Genomic DNA, 20,142 nt, shown 5'->3' with positions numbered 1-20,142 from the left:
TATAGATCTCCACAAGCTTCTCTCATTTTTAATACCCCTATCTCCCTCGAGTATGTCGGTTTTATTTACTTCAACCACTCCGTACTGCAAAAATGTTTCACATTTTTACTTTTAATATTCTTCTTTGTGCTTTATATTTGTTCCACCTTGTTTAATTTGCAATTTTTGAATCATTAAACTTAAGCAGTGGTTGATAACATCATTAGTGAAATTAGCTTAGAAGGTTTGGACAGTTCTGTGCAAGGGAATTGATCACATTTTCCTTTACTTGGAACATTGCGCATCTTGCTCTGCTATTTAAGAAGTATAAAAGAGAAATGAGGGAATTATGAACCTATTAACCTAACATCTGTGAAGAGAAATTGAAAGACTCTAAAATTAAGGATAGTGACTGAACACCTTAAAAATTCAGTTGATCAGAGACAGCATGGATTTTCTAAGGGAAGTCCCTGTCTAATGAAGTTGACTGAATTATTTGAAATTACGATTAATATGATAGGCATGGGAATATACGTGGATTTTATTTATGTGAACCTGCAGAAGGCAATTGCTGTAATTCCCCCATTTAAGAGTTTAAACTAAAATTGAACTTCTTGCAATTGAGAACAAATTATTGGCTTAGTTTAGAGGCTAGGTGAGTCCCAAGGATAGTATACAGGTACTGCTTTGATACTACTGTGTGGCCTGCATTTACTTAAGAAACATTGCTGAGGCAATGCAGATTGATTTTCTTCCTTAAAGGGCATTAGTGAACCACTATGTGTTTGTATGACAATTTGTCAGTTTTAGTGGTCACTGTTACCTCATCACCAATCCCACACTTATTCAATTAACTGAATTTAAATTTCCCAACAGCAGATACAGGATTTGAACTTGTCTCTGAATTAGCAGGGTGTGATTAGGAACATAAGAAATAGAAGTGGGAGGAGGCCTTTTGGCCCCTTATGCATGCTCTGCCATTCAGTAAGATTGTGGCTGATTTTTTTTCCCTTGGAGCCACTTTCCTGCATTGATCCTATATTCTTTAAGATGCTTAATATCTGATCTCTATTTTGAATACCCTCAACAACTGAGCCCCCACAGTGGTCTTGGATAATGAAAAAGGGTGAAGAGATTTCTTCTCATCTCTTATCCATTGATCTGGTTACCATAAACAAAAATCTGGGCTGAGCAGAGCTGTGCAGCCAAAGGGAGTATAAAACACCAGCCTTGATTGTATCCAGCAGGTTTTGCCAATCCCCAGCAATGACCTGCATTCACCTTGCTGGTCAGGATGGTGGCCTGAGCCGCACATCATCACAGCTATCAAAGCAACCTCTCCACACTGAGCTATGGGAGATTCTTTACTGCGAGAGCACAAGCAGAGGGCAGGGATTCGCACCAGATTCTTGGCACCGCAGCAGCAGGGTAGGCAGATGTTTGAATCTGGTTCCCAACACAGCAGTGCATCTTTCTATACATAATGCTATAATAACTCCTTTAGCACTTATCCCTTTAGCACTCTAATTTCAGGGAACATAGCTTGAACATTAAGCAAGGTACCACTGTTTATGCGGTTATCCATAACCTTAATTCATGGAGGTAGAGCTTTGAGAGGCTTACTGTCCAGTTCTGTTCCAATGTTCTAAGAATCTGAAGCTAGTAATTCAAACTTTCTTCTACTTTTTTAATCTTGCAATAAAATGTTGCACCATTCACGTTAGTGGGTTAAATATGTATAAATAACTTTTGGAGAAAGTTATCTGCATTTTAAAAAGAAAGTATAGTTCTGCCTCCTCTGCCAGCTCAGAAGTGACTGCTTTTGCAGAATTGCCTTCTTTTGCAGAATTGCCTTTTCTCTTTGTTTCTATGCTTTCTTGTGTTCAGAAACTGACCTGCCAATTAAAGTGACTTTTCTTGGTCCCTGGAGGTTTATAGGAAATTTAAGTCCTCTGGATGAGTGGATATAAACGTTTAGAGCGGGGAATGGGAATTGATTGTACAATGATGCCTGAAGTATTTCCTTTGTCTGGAAAACAAAGCATCCTTCTAATTAGCTGTTTTGTCTGACTTCAAACTTGCATTTTCTAGAAATTGGCTCCTTGTGAATATGTGAGATAAACTTAACTTTGTCAATTTAGTACAAATTTCATCTAAAGCCTTTAGTGAACAAATAATCAGCAATCCAAAAGCTTTGCAAAGAGCAAAAGTTCCAGCTGCCAAACAGCGTTTCTTTCTCGCTCAATTTGCAGTAAAATGGGCAGGCTTGAACTTTAGCTGAGGACCTGCCTTCACTTGTTTGAAGTAGGCATAAGGTCAACTTGGCATGTGGCACTTGCTGCATTAAGAATGACCACTTGGCCAAAGTGCCCAAAAGCTGCAACCACTTATTGAATTGTACCCTAGTTACAGAGAAGAAAATTAATTTGTATCCTACAGAAAGGCATCAGAAAATAGTCACAGTAAAATAAATAATTCTTTGCAATTTATTCCTAGTACTCAGAAGATCACTGACACTTTCAGCATCATTCATAATTCTTTAGCCACTTTTACTCACATCTTTATTTATTTCCAGAGATTTAGCATGCCTCCTCCTCCTCAAGATTTTCTGCATCGTATTTTTGGAATCGAGAACTCGCCACCGTGTAAATGCAAGGGATCAATGGCCAATGGTAATGTCATAGCCCCAAAAAGGGCTCTTGTCTTCATTTTGTTAATTCCTTCTGCAAATTTCCTTGAGCTGTTACCAGAAGAAATTCTCATGACTTACCCAATTGTTTCGTTATTCTTCAAGGTAGGAAACCAGCCTTTCTTGGTTTGACCTAATTTTGACACTAGTTCTACACTAACATGTTTACTGCTCTGTGATGTGACATAGGAAGTCCCTCAGTTGGATTAAGAACATTTTTAGCTACTCGAGTTAACAAAAGACAATGTGGTGTGCAGGTCTAAGGCTCCAAGCTGGAAGGTCAGATTGTGCAATTAGAACTGGCAAGAAGGAAAGATCATGCAAAAAGGAAACACTGAATGGCACATGGATATTCTCCTCATGTTTCAGGGCTCTAAATGAGATTAAACTAATTCACACAACAGTCTATTCGACTTGGTGAATTTTTATTGACTCAGCACCTTAGTGGCAAGAGGGTAACCAGGGAAGGAATGGGACCCATTAAGTCCAAAATGACAATCTTTGCATGGAGACAGGAAAAAAAGGTGAAATTTTAAGTGAATATTTCTTCTGCATTTACTATGGAGAAGGACCTTGTAGCTAGAGAAACCAGGTTTAGCGATAGTGGAAATCTAGAACAAATTATTTTCAAATTGGAGGAGGTATTAGATGTCTTAACTGGCTTAAAGGTGGATAAATCCCCGGGGCTTGGTGAGATCTATCCCAGGCTGTTCAGAGAAGGGATTGTTGGGGCTCTGTTCAATTCTTTGGCCACAAAAGAGCTGCCAGATCTCTGGAGGATGGCAAATGTGATCCCTTTATTCAAGAAGGGCAGCAAGGATGAGCCACAAAATTATAATCCAGTGAGTCTAACATCAATGGTAAAAAAAATTATTGGAAACATTTCTGAGACATAGATTTATTTGCACTTGGAGAGGCAGGGAATGATTAGGGATAATCAGAATGGCTTTGCTGAGGAGAGGCCTGGTCTGATTAATTTGAATTAAATCTTCAAGGAGTTGATTAATTGTGTTGATCAGGGTAGTGCAATTGATGCAGTCTGTGTGGACTTAATTAAGGCCTTTGATTGAGAATGATGTATTTCCCTGATGGTCGCTTTGCACTCAGCAAGAACGATTTACTGGATGGGAGACTGATCCAAAGAGTAGGTGCACTTAGGATACAAGGCAGTATGGCAAATGGGATCCAAAACTGGCTTGGTGATAGGAGGCAGAGGGGTTGTCTATAACCAGAGCACATAAGTTCAAGCTAAGGGCTAGGGGATTTGAAGAAAAGTTTTCTTCACAGACAACGGTTGAAATATGGAACACACTACATGAAGGGGTGGTGGTGGAGGGTATGCTCAAAACATTTAAAATTTAAAATGTGCATTGAAAAGCCATGACATAGGAGGCATTGGGTGGGGTGCTGTGAAATGGGATTATTATAGATAGATGCTTGACAGCTGACATGAACATAGTGGTCCAAAGGGCCTGTTTCAGTGCTGTATGACTATTCTATTTCTGATTCTAATCTCATTCTGACCTTTTTAATCTAATCTTTAATTCTGATTCCATTTTGGCTTTTTTTAAGCTTAATTCATGGCATGTAGGAATTTGAGGTTTGGCCTTCAAATGAGTGGCTTGCTGGCTGGGTCATTCCAGAAGACAGTAAAGAGTTGACTCTTTGACATTGATATGACTCTGAAGTTTCACATAGGCCAGACAGGTTAGAATGTCAAGGAACCAGATAGGTTTTTAAGTACAGTTCATGGTTTGGTGGTTGCCATTACTAGTGCACGTTTACTTTAGTGAACTTAAACTTCCTGCTCCCAGTGAGATTAGAATTCACGTCACCAGATTATTATCCAGGCTTCTTAATTGCTAGTCAGTAATTTAAACATTATGCTACTATGCCACAATAGTTGCATAGTTGGATATTAGGTTGTTCAGAATATTCCTGAATGCAAGACATTCACACCACTTTGGGAGTAACCAGTAGCACATATCCATTGTAATTTGTGAGGTAGACCCAGCCCTTATACCAACTATACATGTAATTATTTTCAAATTAAACATAAATATCTCGCATGGTCTCAAAGGGGGCAGTGGGTAGAACATCGAACTTGAGGTTAAAGTCACATCAGACAGGTGCTTTTATGTTCAGTTAAGAAAAATCCATAAAGGAATTTTGCTTTTTATTTCAGGCAGTCCTGTTGTGAATGGGCATTTCCTTATGGCAGAGAACGAAAGCTGTGGATCATCTGACCTTGATAATCATCCCATCATTATTAAATATGGCAGAAAAAGACGAGGGTTGACTCACTACTTGCTGAGTAAAGAAGAGCTGATTCAGAATGATTATCCTGTTGCAGGTGAATATACTTCTAATCTTCTTCTCGTGGGCATATGATAGAGAATGACTAGCTTCTGCTGCGGTTGTGTGGGTACTGATGTGGCTGTGTGGGAACCACAGATGGGTAGAAGTTGGCTGACAGGGCACGTAGGTGGATCATATGTGAGCTGATGTGCTCTTTTCACCACTCGCACACAGTTTTTATGTGCTCCTGATGCATGACCTTGAAGTTCTCAATACCACTCCAAATGCTCATTCTCTGAGTGATCATGGGCTAGAAAATCAGAATCAGGTTATTATCACTGACATATGACGTGAAACCTGTTGTTTTGTGACAACAGTACAGTGCAAAGACATAAAAATATATAAATTACAAAAATAAATAAATAGTGCAAAAGAAAAGGAATAACGAGGTAGTGTTCATGGGCTCAAGGACCATTCAGAAATCTGATGGCAGAAGGGAAGAAGCTGTTCCCGAATCATTGAGAAACTCAGGAACAGAATTGCGCTTTTTCAAAGAGGCTTTGAGCACATCCTTTAATCTTTTCCCCAGCCTCCCTACCAATCTCCCATGATAGAGCTTCGAACAGTATTTTTTTCTGGACTCTGTTGATGGGCATGCAAGTGACATGGTCTGTCCAATGGAGCAAACATAGAGTAGCTAAGGCCTCAGTGCTGGGGTGGTTGGCCAAGGAGAGGATGCTTAGTTCACTGTGAATTTGGATGATCTTGTGGTGACAGCACTGGTTTTTTCCACTACCTTGAGGTGCCTGCTATAAGTCATCCACGTCTCATAAACATAGGAGGGATCGGTACTGCCTGCCAAACCACAGGCTTTGTGCAAGTCTGAGCTCTTGATCCACAAATACCCTTGTCCTCAGTCGATGGAAGGCTGTGCTGGGACAATGAAAGGTATGATGAATTTCATCATTGATGTCTACCTTCATCGAGAGGTAGGTGTTGAGATACGGCAAGTGGTCCATATTTTCCAGGGTCTTGTCGTGAACCTTTATTGGCAGTGGGCAGCGTGGGGCAGCAGGGGCAGGTTGGTAGAGGACCTTTGTCTTGCGGACATTGAATGTAGGGCCCATCCTCTGTCAAACAACACTGCGTCATTGCCTAACACTTTTTCTCAGTCTTTCTCACCATAATGTTCCACCTTATGTCCAACAAACATTCCATTGGAGTAGAGCAAATTTTCAAAACTAAGGTGAGGCAGTTCAACCTATGGTGACTACAGTCCAGATATTTCTAATGCACCCTCGCCCATTTACATTCCATGTTGAAGTAATACTTGTTATGTTTTTTGGTTCCTTTCGCTCTTATCCTGGATATTTTAGCTTCTATATTTATATTAGTTTCAAAACAGAGTTAATTAAATGTCCTTTGCTCTTGCATAGCTTTTTTCACTGACTCCTGGTAGCTAAGTGAACATTTGATATAGTGACCAGGCCAGCAACCCCAATATTAATTGCTTTAGCTAAGTTTATTCCGTGCTCTCATACTCTCATCCTGTTGACAGATGTTGAATGTTAAAGAATTATGTGGTCAATCCTATTTGACTACATTGCGGTGTATGTACCACCACCGTTAAATGACAACCACTGTCTTTGTTTTGCTGTGTTGAATTTGTAAACCACTGTACCAAATATATCCTGAAGTTCTTTTTTAATATATAAAATGTTTTAGGCATTCCAGGATCTGAAGAATTCGTTCAGAGTGGGTGCACAACTGACGTAACTGACAGCAGTCCATTATTTGGCCTAGATTGTGAAATGGTAATTTAATTTTCTGGTTTAATGTCTTCAACAATTAGGTATTTTAAATTGAAGTGAGAGAGGCAGGGTCAACATGGACCAAGGTCTGAATGTGTACAGGCATATAGAATAACAAGCTGAGCATGTAGAAATTCCCATCCCTTTCAGTAATGGAAATGTAATACAGCCTGTATTTTCCTATATTTTACTTAAGGCATGTGCAACTTGTTTTGTTCACAGTAAAGTCTATTGACACATTTGTACTCCATGCACATAGTTCGGGGGCAATCAGGGATGATCAATAAATGCTGGCCTTATCAGTGATATGTTCATCCTGTGAATAAATAAAAACATTTGCAGGCATAACATAGCTTGCACACAGCAATGTAAATTAGTTTAATTAGTTAAATAACAAGATAATTTGTTATTTCTTGAAGTAAAAAGATTGACCAGGACATTGAATAGTGTCATGAGATTATTTACTGCTACCTCTGTTTAGCATCCTGCTCAAAAGATGGCCCCTCTAAGTCCATCATTGAACAATTTATTATTTATTCAGACATTAGAGGTGGGCATTGCTGGCTTTGCCAGAATTTAATTCCTAACCCTATTTACTCCAATGATGAGTCACTGTCCTAGATTCCTGCAGAGGTTGAGTTATTTCACTGACAAGTCACCTTAAAGTTTGTGCCTTTGTGTGTCTGTGGGAGTACTTTCATATTCCGTTGCTGCACCCTCATAAAGTGAACTTTCCAAATACCAAGCACCTGAAGCTGAGCCCCACTGTGGTCACTCACTTTTAGTGAAATGCTTACGTGTGCAACACTTGCAATCAGAGCAAGAGCATCAATAACGGGATTGAGATGAAACAACCTCAACAAGGTAGAATGCACCAATGTTAGTATTACTTTTAAAAATACAAAATGATTCAATGATACTCAGCATTTTAAACAGCCTTTTAATATTTAACAGGTGTATAAGAGTATAATGTGGTAGCATTCAATAGCATTAAGTAGTTCCTATTACATCAACAGTGCAGCCCAAACTTTCACTGCCTTACAAATATTTGTGAAACGTAGCTGTTATGTTGAGAAATGTAGAAGAAAATAATGTAAAGCAAGGCTGCAAAAATGGCAGTGAGGAAACTGACCAGATAATCTGTTCTAGCGAGGATGATTAATTCTGGCCAATGCACCATGGCAGCTCCTTTGGTTTATTTCAGTTTGTGCCATGGACTTTTTTTTTAATATCCTTCTGATGCGGAAGTTAGGGGCACATTTTATCCAGAAGATCTTGTATAATGCATCGTTGACTCGACTGCAGTGAAGTGTCAATCTCAATTATTTGCTCAATCTTCTGGATTGGGGCATAAGCACTTTGCCAGTGAATTGGAGATGAAAGTCCTGCACCAAACCAAGGCTGACAGTTTAAATTGTGGGCTTAACCTCAAAATGAGGCCAAATAGCACGATAATAACTTTCATTCCTCTTATATAAAAATATTCTAATGTATTGCAGGTGTTTTACTCTTTTATCTGTTTGGATTATTCCAGTGCCTAACTAGAAAGGGAAGAGAGCTGACACGTATCTCTGTTGTTAATACAGAGGGACACTGTTTGATGGATGAGCTGGTGAAACCAGACAACCAGATCTTCAACTACCTCACCAGGTATTGATTAAACTGGATTAATAGCAGATACATAAAAAGAGCCTCTTTCTCATTGTGTACAGATAGATATTTTTCAAATATTTTCATTTCCAGTGTTTGGCTTTTTTAACGTATTGAAGTTTTGCTACAAAAACATGCAGTGGAGTTCCAGGTTATGTGAACTAAATGTTATTCAACCCAGTAGTAACCTCTGGCAACGGAGTCAGAAGGTTGTGTTTTCAAGTTTCTCTTGCAGTAATTTGAGCACCAAATCTGGACTGACACTCCAGGCTAAAACTGAGAGAGTGCAATAATGTCAGAGTCGCTGTAGTTTAAATGAGGCATAAACTAGTATCCATGTTTTCTCATTTGGAGCTAAAAGATCCCATAACATTGGATGAGAATTTGCAGGGGAGTGTCAGCAGTTCTTTCTGGAACAGCCTTTGTTTCTTTATGTAAAAGCCAGCAAATTCAAGGTTTCCATACATGGAAACTGCGAACTTGCTGTCAGTTTCTAGATGGCGATTCTTTCACCATTGGACAGTTTAAAGTCTGGATCAACCTGGTGGATGCAAAGTGCAAAATGTCCATAAATCTAACCTTGAAGGCTACCGAGAGACTAACCTGGCACAGAAAAGTTTGAATGGACATCAATAGCTGAGAGGGACAAGAATACATTTTAGATACTTTATTAGATAAGTTTAATTAAATGTTTCTTACCTGGCAGTGTTTTTCAGCATTTCATACACAGGTTTGCTTCAAGACTCCCTTATAGGTGGTCCTACATGGTTGCATTCTTGGTTGCTTAGAGCCTCGCTGATAAGGATCTAGATTCTCTTGTCCAGCAAATTCCAACCATTTCATGTAAACTGTTTAAGTACGCTCTTAATACATATATCAGTGCCTGGTGCTGGGGCTCCCTGCTAACCAGAATAAAAGGTCCATGGAGACACAAGAGACTGCAGATGCTGGAATCTGAAGCAACAAGCAAAATGCTGAAGGAGCTCAAGAGGTCAGGCACCATCTGTGAAGGGAAACGGACAATTGACATTTCGGGTCGAGACCCTTCTTTGCTTGTTGCTCCAGAATCAAGGTCTGTATTTTGAGGAAATGTAGGGATGATCTCTACAGGGTATTGTCCAATATTTGATTCTCAACTAACAAAAAAAAATCTAAAAAGCAAGATGCTCCAGATGCTGGAAATCTGCGGCAAAACAGAAAATCTGGTAATACTCAGCAAATAGGAAGCAATAACTGTTTTCCCCTCCACAGATGTCACCTAACCTGCTGAATATTTCCAACATTTCTGTTTTACTTTCAGAAGATTATCTGGTCGTTGCACTTTACTTATTGTGGGAGCTTGCTGTGTTCCATTTACTGCCAAGTTTCCATGTTACAACAGTGACCACAGTTCAGTATGTTCTGAAGCAACCTTGAGGTCTTGAAAGTTGCTTTCTTCATTGGTGGTTATAGCACGTTGAGGAGAAGTGGCTGAAGTACTTGCATTATTTTGGTATTAGCGATTACACAGGCAATATACTTCAACTTATGATTGCGTGGACTGCTGTGTTATGATATGGGTTTGAGTATTTAACGATAGGCCATGCATCTGCTGCTATGGTTGTTCTTTGTACTAGAAATTGGCAGAAGACTGTAGCATAAAACTAGGAAGATTACCTCTTGGGTCAGAAGCATTGCCATATTTTTATCCGATATGATATTATTGTACTTTCTGGATTACATGAAACTGAAACTAATCAGTGGCCTGTAAAATAGTCAGCCTGTGTGATCTGACATTTTAATGTACAACCAGAATATTTATGGGTCACATATCAAACAGGAATACAGCCTTTATGACAGAATGTTATTGGATTTTGATATGTAATATAAATAAGATCCAATAAATTCATCTCAACCATTTTAATGTAAACTGCAGCAGTTTGAGTTAGATTCTGCACGACCTTATTAATTTGTGTGATTTAATATTAAATAAATCACTCTGTTGAAAGTCTCCTATTTCATTAGTTATTTTTGTTGGCAGCATGGAATAAGAATAATGTATTCTTTAACTCTTCCTGTTGTTTGCCTTTATAAAATCAGAGTCAATATCATCTAAATTTTACCTGCAGCGTAATCCCATATTGTCATTGACTCCTTTGGGCAGAGGCATTAATGCATTTCCAGATACGTCCTTCATGTAATCATTGAGGGATCACTTCAGCCTAATGCCTCTAAACATAGAGGTATGGGTTATCGTGGATTAATTATTCACTGAATTATTTAAATATTTCTATCTGCTTTCTTCAGGAGAACTGTAACACAATAAAGAGGCTGGTGTGCATTATCATAATTGCCTTGCCCAAAATCCTTTGGCTAAATTCTAAGTAAAAACTATATTTTTAAGCTTTTTAATAATTTTGTAATGATCAAAATTTCCATGGAATTGATAGAGCTAAGCAATGTCATAAATTGTACATTCAGGTTCTCTGGCATTACTTGGAAAATGCTTGTGCCTGTAAAAACAAAACTGAAGGATGTTCAGGCCATGCTGAGGAAGATCTTGCCCCATGATGCTGTCCTTGTGGGACATTCCTTAAATAATGATTTGAAAGCTTTGCAAGTAAGTACTACAAATATCTTTGTAATTGTCTTCACAGAATTCCTATGGATTTAAGACAAATAGAAATAGGAGTAGGCCCAACAGCTGCCTGAGTCTTCACTACCATTCAGTAAGCTCACCACTGATCCTGCAGTGCAAGTTTATTTTGCTGCCAATTTCCATATTCTTGGATTCAATTAAATGTCCAAAAATCCATCAGGCTCAGTATTTAGTACCTTTGATGCCTGAGTATCCACTGAGGTAGTGAATTCTAAACACTTACAACTTTTCGCAAGGTAATTTCTGCTTATCTCAGTTTTAAATGGTGACCCCAATCCTGAAAATAGACCTAATCTCTTCAACTAGGAAAAAACAACCTCTCAACATCTTTCTCATCTCATTCTTCATTCTCACTCCAGTGATTACAGGCAAATTTTACTCATTATGTTCTCAGTGAATAGCCCCTTATCTCAGGAGGTCATCTGTACTGCACTTACTCCAAGGCAAGTATATCCTTCTTTAGGTAGGGAGATCAAATCTGCAAACAGTATTCCAAATAAGGTCTCAATAAAGCCCTATACAATCTCTCCAAGACTTCTTTGTTTTTGTGCTGTAACTCCCCAAAGCCCAATGTACTACTTACCTTGCTAATTGTTCACTGTTCCAAAGTGTTTACTTTCTATGCTTTATGAAGCAGCACAACAGGTTTACACTAAACATCAAATGTTTATTAATTTCTCGCTACTTGATTAAAGAAAGCAAAGCAGTGTCTCTTTGGAGCAAACTTTTCCACCCAACTTGCATAATTTCCCGACTTGGATCATTAATATAAATTGAAAATAACTGAGGGCGCAGGACTGATCTGTGCATCACCCCACTAGTAATAGTCTGCCTACCTGAAAATGACTATTTTCTGAACTTTAACCAAATCATCGTCCATGGCAATATGTTACCATGAGCCCTTGTTTTATGTATCAATCTTTTGTGTGGTATTTTATCAAATGACTTTAGAAAATTTAGGTGCAGTGTGTCCTGTCTGTCCAGGAAGCTACATTGTCAAAAAACTCATCATTTGTCACACTATTTTTATCTTCATAAAACCATTTTGACTGCTTAATAATGATTTTCTTAATGCCCCGCTACTACTTACTGATGGATTTCAGAATTTTGCTGACATTGCAAGGTAACTGGTACATAATTCCCGATTTTTCTTTTCCTCCTTCCCTAAGCAATGGTAGGCTAGTCTGGAAGGTTAGGTCCCATGGAATCCATGGAGAGCTAGTTAGGTGGATTCAAAATTGGCTCGGAGGTAGGAAGCAGAGGGTGGTGGTTGAAGGTTGTTTCTTGGAATGGAGGCTGGTGAGTAGTGGTGTGCCGCAGGGGTTGGTGTTGGGACCCTTGTTATTTGTTATTTATGTAAATGATTTGAATGCAAATGCACAAGGCTTGATCAGTAAGTTTGCGGATGACACAAAATTAGGAGGTGTTGTTGATAGTGAAGAAGGTTATCGTAAATTACAGGGGGATCTTGATCAGTTAGGGAAGTGGCCGAGGAGTAGCAAATGGATTTCAATACAGATAAGTGTGAGGTGATGCATTTTGGATAAGATGGATTCTTGTCCTCACAATCTACCTCGTTATGACCTTGCTCCTTATTGTCTACCCGCACAGCACTTTCTCTGTAGCTGTGACAATTTACTCTGCATTCTGTATTGTTTTACCTTGTACTACCTCAGTGCACTGTGTAATGAATTGATCTGTTGGAACGGTATGCAAGACAAGTTTTTCACTGTACCTTGGTACATGTGACAATACTAAACCAATTCCAATTACTTTATCATCATTAGACCCTTGCTATCCCTCCACCTCTGCTACATATTGTGTCTTATAGTGTGTGAATTGGAACAAATCTGCTCAATGCCTCAACCATTTTATTTCCCATTATGTGCTACCCCTGCTTTACAGAGAGTTACGTTTTTAGAAAACAGTCCATTTTGCAATTTTCCATAAAGCGAAGCTGCATTGTTTGCGCATGCATCAAGAAATGTGAGTTGAGAAAAATAAATTTTGTGTTTTTTGTTTACTTTCTTTCACCCAAATTTCATAAGAGCGAATTGGGTTCTGTGTTAATAGGCATCCATGGTTCATATATTAAAAGAATTGCAGCCTTGTTTAGAGGACTTCTCCTGTTATCAAATGACAGGTCCAGGAAAATTTGTGGTGACTATAGTGGGAGATATAGTGACCTGGTGAAGATGAGGGTCAACTTTTTCACCCAAAGAATGGTCAGTATATGGAATGAGCTGCCAGAGGGAGTGGTTGAGGCTGGTACATCAACAACATTTAAAAGTTACTTGGACAGGTACATGAATAGGAAAGGTTTAGAGGGTTATGGGCCAAACACTGGCAAATGGGACTCGCTTAGATGGGAATCTTGTTCGGCATGGACCAGGTGGGCCGAAGGGCCTGTTTCCATGCTGTATGAGTCTATGTGGTGTATTTTGGTGTATCGTGTGCAGGGGGTTACCATCCTGTTTTAACCAGGCAAAACTTAAAATGTCTCTATCAAATAATCTTAGCCCCTGTGTCGTGTAGCCCCAAGGGATTCAATCCTCATCAAATTTCCATCAGAATTTGGTGGTATTTCACCACGTTCTAAGATAAAGTCCATTATACCCCCCGGTAGCAGTAGAGATATAGAGGAGCAGATTGGCAGGCAGTGTTTGGAGAGAAGCAGAAATAACAGGGTTGTTATAATGGGAGACTTCAACTTCCCAAATATAGACTGGAACCTGTTTAGTGCCAAAGGTTTAGATGGGACGGAATTTGTTAAGTGTGTCCAGGAGGGATTCCTGACGCATTATGTTGACAGGCCGACTAGAGGGAATGCCACGTTAGATCTAGTTTTAGGAAATGAACCGGGACAGGTGAAGGATCTATTGGTGGGTGAGCATTTGGGGGACAGTGACCATTGCTCCATAACCTTTAAAATTGTCATGGACAGGGACAGGTGCAGAGAGGACAAGAGGTTTTTCAATTGGGGAAGGGCTAACTACGAGGCTATAAGGAGAGAACTTGGGAGTGTAAATTGGGATGTCCTTTTTGAAGGAAAATGTACCATGGAGATGTGGTCGATGTTCAGGGATCTTATTGCAGGATGTTAGGGATAAATATGTCCCGGTGAGGCAGAGAAGGAATGGCAGGGTGAAGGAACCGTGGGTGACGAGAGAGGTGGAACGACTTGTTAGGGAGAAGAAGGTAGCATACGTGAGGTATAAGCAGCAAGGTTCAGACAGGGCCCGTGAGGAATATAGGGTAGCGAGGAAGGAACTTAAGAAAGGGCTGAGGAGAGCTAGAAGGGGACATGAAAAGGCTTTGGCTAGTAGGGTTAAGGAAAATCCCAAGGCCTTTTTCAAGTACGTGAAGGGTAGGAGGATGGCTAGGGTAAAGGTAGGTCCGATTAAGGACAAAGGTGGAAGAATTTGCCTGGAGGTGGCGGAAGTGGGAGAAGTTCTCAATGAGTACTTCTCTTCGGTATTCACCAGGGAGAGGGGTCTTGATGATGTGGAAGGGAGTGCTGGTAGGGGTAATGTTCTCGAGGTTGTTGATATCAAGAGAGAGGATGTGTTGAAGTTGTTAAATAATATTAAGACAGATAAATCTCCGGGGCCTGACGGGATTTTCCCCAGGCTGCTTCGAGAGGCTAGGGAGGAGATTGCTGAACCGCTGGTAAGGATCTTTGAGTCCTCGTTGTCTACGGGGGTGGTGCCGGAGGATTGGAGGGTTGCGAATGTTTTCCCCTTGTTCAAGAAAGGTAATAGGGATAGGCCAGGGAATTATAGACCGGTGAGTCTCACGTCTGTGGTGGGTAAGCTGTTAGAAAGGATTCTAAGGGATAGGATTTATGAACACCTTGAGAATCATGGAATGATTAGGGACAGCCAGCATGGCTTTGTGAAGGGAAGATCTTGCCTCACAAGCCTGATAGAGTTCTTTGAAGAGGTGACCAGGAAGATTGATGAGGGTAGTGCGGTGGATGTGGTTTACATGGATTTTAGTAAGGCATTTGATAAGGTTCGTCATGGTAGGCTTCTTCAGAAGGTCAGAGGCCAAGGGATCCAAGGAAGCTTGGCTGTGTGGATTAGGAATTGGCTTGCATGTAGAAAGCAGAGGCTTGTGGTGGAAGGAGTACCCTCGGATTGGAAGGCAGTGACTAGTGGTGTCCTGCAGGGATCGGTTCTGGGACCTCTACTTTTTGTGATATTTATAGATGACTTAGATGAGGGGGTGGAGGGCTGGGTTAGTAAGTTTGCAGACGACACTAAGATAGGCGGTGTTGTGGATAGTGTGGAGGGCCGTCGTACAGAGGGATATTGATAGGATGCAGAGCTGGGCTGACAAGTGGCAGATGGAGTTCAATCTGGAGAAGTGTGAGGTGGTACACTTTGGAAGGACAAACTCCAGGGCAAAGTATCGGGTGAATGGCAAGGTACTTGGCAGTGTGGAGGAGCAGAGGGATCTGGGGGTTCATATTCACAGTTCATTGAAAGTTGCCTCACAGGTGGAAAGAGCAGTTAAGAAGGCCAATGGGATGTTGGCTTTCATAAGTCGCGGGATTGAGTTTAAGAGCCGTGAGGTGATGATGCAGCTTTACAAAACTCTAGTTAGGCCACACTTGGAGTACTGTGTTCAGTTCTGGTCGCCTCATTATAGGAAGGATGTGGAGGCGTTGGAGAGGGTGCAGAGGAGATTTACCAGGATGCTGCCTGGATTGGAGAGTATTGAATATGAGGAGAGGCTTAAGGCGCTAGGGCTTTATTCACTGGAAAGGAGGAGGATGAGAGGAGACATGATAGAGGTATATAAAATATTGAGAGGAATAGATAGAGTAGACAGTCAGCGCCTCCTTCCCAGGGCACCAGTGCTCAAGACGAGAGGTCATGGCTTTAAGGTTATGGGTGGGAGGTTCAGGGGAGATGTCAGGGGGAGGTTTTTCACCCAGAGAGTGGTTGGTGCATGGAATGCACTGCCTGGGGTGGTGGTGGAGGCAGATACATTGAACAGGTTCAAGAGCTTGTTGGATAGGCATATGGAGGAATGTGAGATAGAGGGATATGCGGGAGGAAGGGGTTAGGTAGTGTGAGGGTGGTCTGATGGCACAACATGGTGGGCCGAAGGGCCTGTTTTGTGCTGTATGGTTCTATAAGCTTATACAGTATATAGCACCTTATCCCTGACTGATTAATGCTGGTGCTCTGTGCCCAGCAGATACATATATTATCGTAAGAAGTCTCCCAGAAGTAAGGATGGACAAAAGGCAGAGGGTGACAGAGGAACTGAAGTGGATTGACATTAGGAAAGAAATGGTGATGGGTAGACTAATGGGGCTGAAGACTGACTTACCCAACCTATCCAAATCACCTTGAATTCTCCTAACTTCCTCTTCACATGTCGCACTGCCACCCAACTTTGTATCATCAGCAAACTTGCTAATGTTATTCCCAATGCCTTCATCTAAATCATCAACGTAGATCGTAAACAGCTGCGGTCCCAGCACCGAGCCCTGCGGCACCCCACTAGTCACGGCCTGCCATTCTGAGAAACATCCATTCACCCCTGCCCTTTGTTTCCTATCCGCCAACCAGTTTTCTATCCATGTTAATACCCGCCCCCCAATTCCATGAGCCCTAATTTTACCCACCAATCTTCTGTGCGGCACTTTATCAAATGCCTTCTGAAAGTCAAGGTATACAACATCCACTGAATCTCCCTCGTCTATTTTCCTGGTTACATCCTCAAAAAACTCTAGTAGATTGTCAAGCATGATTTGCCCTTGGTAAATCCATGTTGACTCGACCCAATCCTATCATTGCTATCCAAATATGCCGCTATTTCATCCTTAATAATGGACTCTAGCATCTTCCCCACTACAGATGTTAGGCTAACTGGACGATAGTTCCCCGTTTTCTCCCTCCCTCCTTTCTTAAAAAGTGGGATAACATTAGCCATTCTCCAATCCTCAGGAACTGACCCCGAATCCAAGGAACATCGGAAAATGATCACCAATGCATCCACAATTTCTAGAGCCACCTCCTTTAGTACCCTGGGATGCAGACCATCTGGACCTGGGGATTATTATCTGAATGGTGTGGAGTTAGGTAAGGGGGAAATACAAAGGGATCTAGGAGTCCTTGTTCAACAGTTACTGAAAGTGAATGAGCAAGTGCAGCAGGCAGTGATGAAGGCTAATGGAATATTGGCCTGTATTACAAGGGGAATTGAGTACAAAAGCAAAGAGATTCTTTTGCATTTGTACAGGGCCCTGCTGAGACCACTCCTGGAGTATTGTGTACAGTTTTGGTCTCCAGGGTTAAGGAAGGATATCCGGGCTATAGAGGGCATGCAGCGTAGGTTTACGAGGTTAATTCCGGGGATGTCGGGACTGTCTTATGCTGAGAGGTTGGAGAGACTGGGATTGTACACGCTGGAATTGAGAAGATTGAGAGGGGATCTGATTGAAACATACAGGATTATTAAGGGATTGGACAAGATAGAGACAGGAAATATGTTCCAGATGTTGGGGAAGTCCAGGACCAGGGGGCATGATTTAAGAATAAGGGCTAGGCCATTTAGGACAGAGGTGAGGAAAAACTTCTTCTCCCAGAGGGTTGTGAATTTGTGGAATGCACTGCCTCGGAGGGCAGTGGAGGCCAATTCTCTGGGCACTTTCAAGAAGGAGCTAGATAGGTTTCTTATAGATAGGGGAATCAAGGGATATGGGGACAAGGCAGGAACAGGATATTGATTGTTGAGGATCAGCCATGATCTCAAAATGGCAGTGCAGACTCGAAGGGCCCAATGATCTACTTCTGCTCCTATTGTCTATTGTCTATTTGTATTGATTAAATACACCTCAAGAAACCATTGACTTTTTTTTGGCATGTTTTTTACTTCTGTTGGAATATGGACTTTTAACAGAAAATAGTTTTCATTAAGTAACATTAATATTCAATTCACAATCCATCTGGCTTTAACCAGTCACTCAACAAGCTTCTATAGCACTGGTAAACATCTGCAACTATAGTGAGTATTGTTTGAGAAGCAGAACACTTTATACTTTTTAATTTTTTGCCTTTCCATATTTTGCATGCTTATTCAGGTAATGAGTACAATTAATTTCTCTTACAGATGATTCATCCAAACGTAATTGACACGTCACTCCTTTTTGTCAGAGACTTGGGTCGAAAGTTTAAGTTGAAAGATTTAGTAAAAAATATTCTGGGGTAAGATCATTAAATTCATTTTCTAATTTGGGTGGGTAGTATTTTGCAGTTGTGATGGAAAGGGATAGTAAACACAGCATCATTTTGGAAAAAATACCTATTTTAAGTTATGATCTCTTTTATTGGTGAATATTTTGGACCTTTTTAATTAAAGATTTTGAAGATGCTATTACTGAGTCTGTCTTTGCACTGTCAGTGAAGTGCAGGACCGTAATTTGGTATAGATGCAGAGGAAAGAGGCTGTCCCCTCTCTGCTCTAGATGGAATACACTGCTGTCCCTGTGTTGTTTCTAAGCCAATTCCAACTTGATCCCTCCCCTCCTCCTCAAATCCTACAAAACAATGTCGGGCTTCTCTTCCTGGTTTCTTTACCACTCCGTATTACAAAGAGTCTCCTCTGGAATGTCTGTGGATGGCATACGTATATAATGGGCATCCCAAAGGTGTTTGATGAATTTCCTCATGAGATTCTTCACCAAAATTAAAGCTTGCAGAATTAAGACAAATTACTGACCTGGTTAGGCTGAATGACAGCTGGTAGTGAGGATAATGGGCAGAAACACATTGGTAAGAGGTAATTAATAGAATCCCATCGGATCAGTATTAGAGCCACAATTGTTCACTATTTATATGTAACTTGAATAATGAAAAAGACTACATATTCAAATTTGATGATGACTCAAAGCAAGATGGTAATTAAGCAGTATAGATAGAAAGATAAAATTAAAGAAATTCATAGATTAAGCAAGTATGAATTCACCAGTTTCAAAAGGATACAACAGAGCCCTTCCTAAATGGTGAAAAGCTCAAAGCAGTGGAGGCTGTAAAAGATTTGGGGATCCAAGTGTGTACATCATTTATGGTGGAGAAGGAGGCGATTCAGCCAAAAGGGAATTATTGAGATGATTCCACTTAGAGTCATACAGCATGGAAACAGGCCCTTCGGCCCAATTCGTCCATGCTGACTGTTTTACCCAGTGTGCTAGTCCCATTTGCCCGTGTTTAGCCCATAGCTCTCTAAACCTCTCCTATCCATGTGCTTATCTAGATGGCTTTTAAACATTGCTAATGGGCCCGCCTCAACTGCTATTTCTGGCAGCTCATTCCAAATATGCACCACCCTTTGCGTGAAGAAGCTACCCCTGCTGTCCCTTTTAAATCTCTCCCCTCTATCTTAAATCTATGCCCTCTTGTTTTTAACACCTTCTCCCTGGGAAAAAGACTATGCATTTTCACCCTGTTTTTGCCCCTCATGATCTTATATACCTTTATCAGGTCACCCCTTAATCTCTCACCTACCAGGTAAAGTCCTAGTTTACACAACCTCTCCTTGTAACTCAGGCCCTTACTTGTTCTCAGTTATAACCTTGTGGTGGGTTATGTCCCTTAAATGCTCATCCAGGTGCTTCCTAAATGTGAAATGTTCTGCCTCCTCTGTACTTTCAATCATTGAAGTCCTAACCCCTACCATTCTTTTAGGTGAATTTATTGTTCCTCGGCTCCTATCCTAATCTTACATTAAATCTGCATTCCTTAATTATTAACCTCTCTGCTCAGAGAAATGTTTTTCCTGTTCACTTTATTTACATATGTAATTTTACCTCACTAAAATTTCCCATTAGCTTTTTTAAAAGAAGACAGCCTAATTAATCACAGCTCATAATTAAACTTAAACAGTCCTGGCAAGAATCTCATAAATACCCTCTCCAGCACTATCATCCTTCACATAATATAATGGTGACAATTGTATATATACTTCCGCTCTGGTCTAACTTGTGTTTTAAACCATTATAGCATGGCCAGTTAGTCCTATTCATTGCTTTGGCCAACAAAGGATGGTTCCCATATAGTGCC

The 20,142-nt window shown here is 40.6% G+C and overlaps 1 protein-coding gene across 1 annotated transcript in view; it reads left to right on the top strand.

Moving 5' to 3' along the window:
* Window positions 1-20,142, top strand: part of LOC127573579 (RNA exonuclease 5-like) — a 45,227-nt gene that overhangs the window by 8,178 nt on the left and 16,907 nt on the right. The window contains exons 5-10 of the mRNA XM_052021938.1: window positions 2,555-2,651; window positions 4,854-5,021; window positions 6,692-6,780; window positions 8,312-8,427; window positions 10,888-11,026; window positions 18,194-18,288. Of these exons, the coding sequence (XP_051877898.1) occupies window positions 2,555-2,651; window positions 4,854-5,021; window positions 6,692-6,780; window positions 8,312-8,427; window positions 10,888-11,026; window positions 18,194-18,288 (704 nt within the window). The remainder of the gene's footprint in view (window positions 1-2,554; window positions 2,652-4,853; window positions 5,022-6,691; window positions 6,781-8,311; window positions 8,428-10,887; window positions 11,027-18,193; window positions 18,289-20,142) is intronic.

This window comes from Pristis pectinata, chromosome 8, assembly GCF_009764475.1.
Source record: "Pristis pectinata isolate sPriPec2 chromosome 8, sPriPec2.1.pri, whole genome shotgun sequence".
NCBI lineage: Eukaryota > Metazoa > Chordata > Chondrichthyes > Rhinopristiformes > Pristidae > Pristis > Pristis pectinata.
The sequence above is the reverse complement of the archived record's forward strand: the minus strand, read 5'-3'. Positions and strand labels throughout refer to the sequence as shown.